At 45.6% G+C, this 8623-nt stretch overlaps 1 protein-coding gene across 1 annotated transcript; it reads left to right on the forward strand.

The window, feature by feature from the left end:
- Positions 1-4822: 4822 nt before the first annotated feature.
- Positions 4823-7617, forward strand: CSUI_001619 (dna large subunit; the record flags this gene model as incomplete). The annotated part of the gene is made up of 2 exons (XM_068061824.1): positions 4823-6578; positions 7223-7617. Coding segments are annotated over exons 1-2 (699 nt in total), but the record flags the coding sequence as incomplete, so codon positions are not given.
- Between the last annotated feature and the right edge of the window lie 1006 nt (positions 7618-8623).

Genomic DNA, 8623 nt, shown 5'->3' on the forward strand with positions numbered 1-8623 from the left:
GATCAGGTGTATCTTGAGCTTGATCAGGTGTATCTTGAGCTCGATCAGGTGTATCGTGAGCTCGATCAGGTGTTTGAGCGTATCGGCAGCTCCCTCACCTCGGGCTAACTCACGTCCGATGGGTCAGAAGTGGTGAGGGCGATTCAGGAATGAATCCTGGGACCTCTAGACTTTCGGGTGATGTGTCTTTTCCACGGTGACGAAGAGACCAGAGACGAAGAGTTGCGGCGGACCTGCACGTGTTTGATGTGGGACAAGCGCAAGATCTGAAGGAAGAAGAGAGTGCGAGATGGTCTCTGCCTGACGACTATGAGCTCCAGAGACAAAGCAGTTGAAACTAGGAGTATCTTTCCCAAGAATAAAGTACCACACTAGAGTGCTCTTACTGTTACCCCGTCTCTCCGTTAGTTCTGGCTGCTACGGCTAGAGAACGAAAAAACCTTCTTTCGGTCCGCTCGGTGCACACAGTGACCCATACACACAGCTTCGGCACCCGAGAACTTCGCGAGATGCCGCAGACTAACAAAGAATATCGCTGTGACTGAGCATAGCTGCTCAACATCCAAGACTGAGAAGTTTCGTCGCATCAAAGAACAAGGATCTGTTGAAGCAGGGACACGTATGTTGTTCGTGGAGAGCTAAACGAAGAAAGGTAGCACCCAATATAATGTATCGAGAATGGACAGAGAAAGCGTACAGGCACGTCACGTGCATCTCGGAGATTTCGTCTGTTCTTGTTGTCTAGCCAACAGCACTGTCGTGTGAGAGAGATAAAACGTGGTTTTCGCGTCCGCGGATGCTTTCTCCTGAGGATGGTTGACGTTAGGCGATTCTTTGTCTCGTGGGTCATGCTTGGTGTGCTCTTGTCACTCCGACGTACTATGTCCTTAGTCACTTTGGAACGATGACCCTATTGAAGCGCTCCGATGTCTTTTCTCCAAAGAGCACTCTTTTCTAAAGTAAGTATCTTTAGAAGTTTGACTGTATGACAGAACAAGTGTTGAGACTCACCAATTGCTTGACTCCGGTTTTTCGCATGCATCCTCTCTAGCTTGGCGTCTTCACCCAACCACTCGAAGCTTGTTCCAAACAAAATGCATGCAGGCTCTTGGATAGTTCTATAAGTTTTCATTCTCGAGAAGGAGTTTCTTTCTCCTGATTTTGTGAATTGCGTCCGATCGCCATGTTCTGTATCCTTCACAGCGTCAATGCCTCCGTTTACTTTCCCCGTCGTATCTATCTCTCTGGGATGCTAGGAAGCAGGTGACTCCCTGCATCTGTCTCCATTGAGTGTTCGCTGTTACCCTCTTCACTGCAGAAAGCCCTGGTGGATGTGGTACCTGTTTCTGTTTACTGAGAAGGGCTTTTTCAGAGGTGCTGGGGCGCGGAGGCTTCAGATCTTCCCTTCTGAAGAAATAGCGAGGGATTGTGTCAGCGGAGACTCCCTGGGGAGAGGGCAGGGCGGGGTCTCCATCTCTCTGGGCCGGTCGGGACTCGAAGTGAAACGCGCACACTACCTCATTATCTAGTGAGAAGGCGCCGCTTTCTGGGTGGATCATCAGCTGTCCTGTCTGTCCCGAGCGGGCTTTTGTTTCAGGCGCCGAAGACAAAAAGAAGCTAGCTCGTCTGCACCTTACAACTTAGCTGTAGCTGCCAGTTCCGTGGGTCCCTCTCTTTCCATCTTTCGACTGTACGCAGGTTTCGGTCCTTAGATATGCTCACGGGTATAAAAGGGGAGTGCGTCTTCCTCTAGATCAGAAAGTAAAGAGCAAAAGGACATGGAAATTCAACGATGTACAAATGATCTGTCTGTCGAATCCTCCGCTCACTTCACATCGCTTTCATGAGATTGGCCCGTGCGGACGCACGTCGGCAAAGCTGGTCTTGGAGTGGAGATTTCTGTTCAGCACTTAGCCATTCTCTGCGCGGAAGAGCCCCGCGCTTGATTCCCCTGAGCACACGATGAAGGTATATATTCCCATCCGGTCTTTGTCCTTCTGTTCTTCTGTCTCTAGAAACGATGTTAGGAGCATGTCAGCGCTGGTATACCCCGCTACCACACCTCCTCTTTCCCCGGAGGTCACGCTCGGTCTCGAACGAGGAACTGACACGCGCGAACCGAGCTGCGGGCGTTCTCCTTTTTGGCTTCTAGAGAGTCCTTCGTATCACATCCACCAAGAGATTGATAGACTATCGCTCAGTAGCAAAAGACTTGCTACGATCTCCTCAACTAGTTCTCAAAGATTCCTTCAAGTACGCTTCAAGGTTGACGCTATTTTCAAAGGCAAACGTTCCATGTTTCCGAGTAGTGGTCCCCTTCAGGATTCCTCGAGTTGCTCTTTATTTGATAAGCAGAAGGCACAGATTGCTCGGTGGTTAGAGAGAGAGCGTCATCGGATAGCAGAGGCACCGGAGCCTTTACGGCCTCTCGAGGTCTCGAAAACTTTGTCAGTGTACAGAGAGAAACTCAGAGAACTCTATGGTGATGCCTATATTCATAGAGAGTGGGAGACTCTCTCCAAGATAACATATGCGAAACTCTTGTCGCGAAGATCCTGAACTTCTCCGCTAGGAGGTTTGAGTCTAAACAAAGGATTTTTTCCCTCTTTCGGTCCGCTCCTCTTTGCTCTATGCTTTATGCCATGGGCTGCAAGGCATTTTTAACGTTTCCTTTTCCTGTGTTCAAGAGACTCGTTGTTTCTTCAAGAGACACAACAAGTCGATATCACTGGAAGCACATTGGCGTTGTTCGCGGAACTCTCATTTTTGATCTTGCCTTCGCCGTGTCAGTTGAGAAAGTCTTCGCGGCTCTCGTGGGTTCACGTCGGATGAGTTTTGCGACAGCTCCACGAACGCTTTGAGAAACGAGATTGCAACACTCTGCTGACTCGTACAGAGATCTCAGATTTCCGAGGAGGAGTTCTGAGTCCTTCCTTGTGCGTAGAACAGGTAAAAAGAGACACCTTGAAAGAGCACTCGGTTTCCATGGAAAGTGGACTGGTCGTTATAGAGGAGACAGTCAGAAAAGGAGGGAACATCGGAGCCCATCTTCTCAGTCATACCTCGTGGAACTGAACTGTCTTACAAGCAGTTCAGGGAAGACCACATGAAACCTCACTGTATTTCAGACACCTACGTCTTCTAAGCCGTTCCTTGCACTCTTTCCTTAGGATGCTTTGGAAAGGTCCGCACACTGTTCTTTTCCGAGATGTGGATAGATTTCTTTCAAACAACTACGTCCACCGTTCAAAAGAGCTTATGATCTTCGGATGTGTCAGACATTCTTCTACAAAGGCCAGACAGAGAGAGAGAGAGATCGCCGTAACACGTCTGTAATCATGCCTTCACCATATGATAAAGAACTTTAATCTGTCGTCGCTTCACAAGAACGACGTCTAGTGAGCGCGCGCCTATCATCGTGTTTCTATTACAAAGCCCCGGGAGAGTTTCAACCAGTCCTCGCAGAAGAGTCAGATTTGCTTGAGGAAACGACAGAAACGTTTACCACATAGCTTACTTACGACCTCTGTTCCGTAAGGAAGCTAGGCAGTCTGCTGAGGCTAAAGGTGTCAAGATATGCACTATCACCAAGCTTTGTTTCGTGATGATCAGTTCGTTAAACTATTGACTGTGTAACAATGGACATGCCTCTCCGATTCTCCCCCCCGGATCCATCAGAAACGATCGTCCAACTGCCACAAGGGCTGCCCCGGCGCTGCTGGTCGAGAATTGAACGCGAGAGCGTCGACTATTCGGGAGGGGGTGTCCACCACACGTTAAGCAGTACCCGTAGATATATACTATAGGTATTATATTCGTATACATTCCCGTTTAGCATGTTTGAAGGAAGCAAGTGGATATATATGTGTAACTCTCCAGCTCTTGAGTAGAGTGGCGAGGTGATGATTTTTCGTTTCCTGTCTTTACAGCACCACCGTGTTGCTTGCTGACTGCCATGACGACGTTACATGCTCTTCTCACATGTAAACTTGCTTACTCCTGCATCACATGGATTCGAAACCGTCAAACAGTTCATTCGTCCCTTTCTATCGACGTACACCGGTTCTCCTGGTGATCAGCTATCCTTCTTTTAGCATCATCCGGAGGTACGCCAAGATTCTTGACGTCCCCTTTTCTCTCCCAACATCTTGACGGTGGACGAACATTGTCTCTCTTTTCAATCACATAGAAGCTGGCACTTCGCTTTTTTCTCTGACGCGCTCTGGACTACAGTCATGGGAAAGCAAAAAGCCCGAGACCGGCCGATCCCTTAGCTGCGTGCGGCTAAACTTTCTTCTTTTTGATAGCTGACATGCATAGAGATGAACAACGAGGTACCTTCTTTCTTTCTTTCGTTCATCGAGACCCTTCTCCCATCACCCACATCTCGGGCACTCCTACTACCGAAAGTAAAGTTTTGTAGTGATCTTTCTTTTCACATTCCCCTTACCCTCTCTCTGGACCAAGACACTCTCATTCACAGCACACATCGTCTCCTTATAACGCTGACTCTATCATTTCCCTTGCTTCTATTTCCAGCTTGCTTTCCTCCTACCTTTCCTTCTTTCTTTACCGGATGCCTCCCTCTGTATGTACCTATACCCTCGGCCAGTACAGACGTCGTCTTCTACACAGCACCCCGGACTAGCTGGGGTGAAGAGAAGATACGTCATTCAGACAACTAAAAGATCATTTCCAAGAGAAAGGAGTGCAAATATGAGAAAGATATCCTGCTCCATCTTTGACTAACTTTCATCTCCCTCACTAAACCTTTTCTCCCGCCACTCCCCTCCCTCTCTCTCTCGCCTCTCCCGGCGGCCGGCCACCCGCCACCCCTCTCTTCCCGTTTCGCTACTCGAGTTCTTGTCTTGTTACCTTAGCAACTTTCCTTGGAGAAAGTCTCTCTTTCTCTCTTCACGTCTATAATGTTTTCGTCAATTGAATGGAAGGGAAGGACAAATCCCTTTTCTTCTCCTGTCTTTCTTTCTCCGCCTCTCTAGGACACTTTTTCTTGACTTTCATTCTCCCAGGACGGCTTTCATCGTTTTCCCTTCGTTTCTCCCTTTGCATGCAAAAAGAAGAAAAGATCGTCTCTCTGTTGAGAGATTATCCATAGACGAGGAACCGCCACTCTCCCCTTCTCCCTTCTTTCATCCCGCGCTGGCTTTTCTCCAACTTTCTCTTCTTTCTTGTCGCATCTCTCTCTATCTTCTTTTGGTTGCCAAGGAAAGATTCCAAGAGAGGAAGGTGTGAAGACATATGGAGAAGGGGAAAAAGAAACGCCCTCTTCTCTTCACCTCTCATTCTCTTCGCCCTCCTCATGATACAAGATGTGCTATTTCCTTCTCTTCATACATAGAGGTTCCTACAGGAATGAAACACTCATCAATCTTTCTTCGCTACTCCAAGAAACCTAAGAAAGTCCGCTTTCTTTCTATCTTGCTTCCCTTTCAGATCTTCTCTCTCAACTCCACTCACACAGATCTGCAGATACATATATACTTTGCATATATACATATATAGAGAGAGAGAGATACACAGTCTATATATAGAGAGATATCTATCCACTCCAAAACTGTGTCTGCACGAAGAATTCCTTGTGTAGGACATACTAGAGTATGTCTATACAACGGTGCTCCCTTCTCTTTTCCTCTTTGGTCGCCATTCTTATCCTCCCCTCGTCAGGATAGACTGATTTCCCTACATTTAAGCAGCAAGTTCTGAATCTAAGCAGATAGAGAGATAGGATCAGATCAGACGTATCTGTGCGTCTCTCTCTGTGTATATCAACCTCTATCTATCTGCCTGTCTGTAGTGTATCCGTCTATTTATGTATCTATCTGTCTATATGAGATGCCGTCTCAAGATGAGAATGAGAGTGGCTCGTAGACTTTGGGATTTTTCTTCTTTTCTCCTGCTGACTAGAGACATGTCTCTCTATTCGTCTCTTCCTTCTTCTTCTCTCTCTTTCATGTCCTCTCTTTGATCCCTTCTTCTTCTTTTTCCGCTTCTCTCCTCCAATTTCTTCTACTTTATAGTCAGGAAAACTCTTGTCGATCTTTCCTCTCCTTCTTCTCACACATCTTTCCTTATCATAAACACTGTCTAGACTCCATCCACCCTCTCACCTTTTCTCTCCTTCTTCTTTCTCGTCATTCTCGCCTTTCCTTCTTTCTCTCTTGCCTTCTTCTTATCTCTTTCATGCGTTTCTTTCATCCGATGCTCTCACCTTTCTTTCTCCTTGTTGCGACGTATCTATCCCTCTTTCGTCACTATGCCGCGGTATTCTTTCTCTCCATCAACAGCTTCTTCTTCTTCTCCTCCCCCCTCGTCTTCTTCTTCTTCTCTCTCAAGCCTCTACACCATGCGGACTTCTCAGCATGCATCTCCTCATACCATGAATGATGTGGGAGATCATCCATTGCTCAGTTTCTCTTCTTCTTCTTCTTCAGCGTATGGCTACTACGACTTGATAGGATCGAAGTTTGCTCATCCTCTTTCCCTTTATCAGCACCTCCCTGATACTTCTTCGGTCCCTCTTAGTACTTTTGAAGAGATTACTGTCAATAGATTGAGAGGTCAGTTACCTTTCATGGAGATCTCTTCCTATCTCTACCTCTGTCTCAAGAAGGAATGGAGGTCTCTCTTAGAAAATAGCAAGTCTTTCTCTTCTCAAGTCTCTCTCAAGTGGATGTGAGGCTTTCTTGCTTCTCTTTTCTGAATGTGTTCGTCGGAAGCTTTCTTTCCTCTTTCTCTCTCTGTCTCTCTATTCTCTCTCTTCTTCTAAATCTAGACACGATATCTACGTCTCTGTCTGCTTGTATTTCTGTATGTATGTGTATATATGTTCGGGTGTATGTGTACATACACCGGCAAAACAAGGGAGTACTTCTCTTCGGACTTCTTTTCGCATGCGAAGATGCTTGCTGGACTGTCGTGCTTATGTACATGCGTGTACGCGCATACGTATACGTTACATGTAATGGTCCTATGGGTTTCTCTGAGTATGTATGTAAATATATATATATAGAGAGATAGATAGACATAGATATGAATGTACGTCAGTATGTATATATGTCTATGTATGTGCATGCTCTCATCATTATAGGAGACACGCCCCTCGTAGAGAGACAGACACATAGAGAAGCATCTTGTCTCTATCCTCATGTGCTCTTCTTTCCTTTCTTTTCTCTTTGCTTCTTCTTCTTTTTCTTCCCGACAGTCTTGAATTTTCTGCATGAGAAGTTTGGCACCGAAACCTCTCTCAGTCCATCCTTTCTCCGAGGAGATCACACCCTATCTTCTCGAGGAAGGCCTTCTCTTTCTTCTTCTTCTGCCTCTTCTTCTTCTACTGTGAAGAATGCTTCAGCGGCGTCATCTCCAGGAAGTATAGGGATGGGTAGTAGTCTTAGTAGTGGCGGGCATCAACAGAGAACGACAGGTGAAGGGGAGCTCAAAGAGCTTCTAATTGAGACAGGATTGATGCTTGATATCTCGGCAGGAGTAGGACGAGGAACGGGAGCGGTAGGAGGGAGTCTTGTTGGAAGTGTATATACACCTGAGCAAAGAAGAAAACTAGCTATGAGAGATGCGATCTCTCATTTTGCTCTCAGATTAGCGTAAGTTGTGACAGAGCGGGATTTCTATCTCTCCTCTTTCTTCACGGAGAAAGAAAAGGAATAGGTGCAATAAGTCTGACGAAGGGAATTCCTTACACACTTTCTCTCTCTTTCTTCAAGCGGGAGAGGGAAAGGAGTAGATAGGTGTCTTAGGCATTTTACCGAGGGTATCTTTATCTTTCTTTCTCGTGTCCGAGAAACTTCCACTATTCTCTACTTCCGTCAGTGTCTGTGTACATATAAAATGAGATGGATGCGTCTCTCTTTGATATGTATATCTCTCTCTGTAGATGTTATATCTATCTTTAATCCATATATATATACGTATATATGTATATCTATATATATATCTATATATATATGTATGTGACTGCAGTTGGTATGGGAGGTGAGCTTGCGTGTATGTATTTCAGGGTGTATTCTTCGTATCTCTTCTTTTTCTTTTTTCGTCAGTCTTTCTCAGTGCCAGCGCCTCCTTTCATTTTCTTTTCTTTTCTTTTCTTTTCCTTTTCTTCTTGTCTGAGTCCCTCCTTCCAAGCGACAGAAAAGAATCTCTTAGGTGTTCTTTTTTTCTATTCATCTAGAAGCTATGCACGTCTATGTTTAGATATATCGATATACATATATCTATATACATATATGTATATATATCTATATATGTATGTAGACGTATAGATGTACATATGAAAGCGCGTACAGTTGTGTATGTGATCGACATTCAGTTTGTTCTCTTGTCTCTACTATTAGTAGTCGTAATACTAGTAGTCGTAATACTAGTAGTAGTAATACTAGTAGTAGTAGTTTAAGTGGCGGTAGTGGTCGCTTGAGTGGAGGTGTCGAGAGTTTCATCTGAACCTGAGCCAAGGCTCAACCCTCGCGGGGCAGCCCGTGAGATATTCAGACCCCGCCCTTCTTTCTCACTCTTTCTCTCTCTTTCTTTCTTTCTTTCTTTCTCTTTCTCACTCTTTCTTTCTTTCTCTTTCTCACTCTTTCTTTCTCTTTCT

The sequence above is a fragment of the Cystoisospora suis genome (genome assembly GCF_002600585.1).
Source record: "Cystoisospora suis strain Wien I chromosome Unknown contig_655, whole genome shotgun sequence".
NCBI classification, from domain to species: domain Eukaryota; phylum Apicomplexa; class Conoidasida; order Eucoccidiorida; family Sarcocystidae; genus Cystoisospora; species Cystoisospora suis.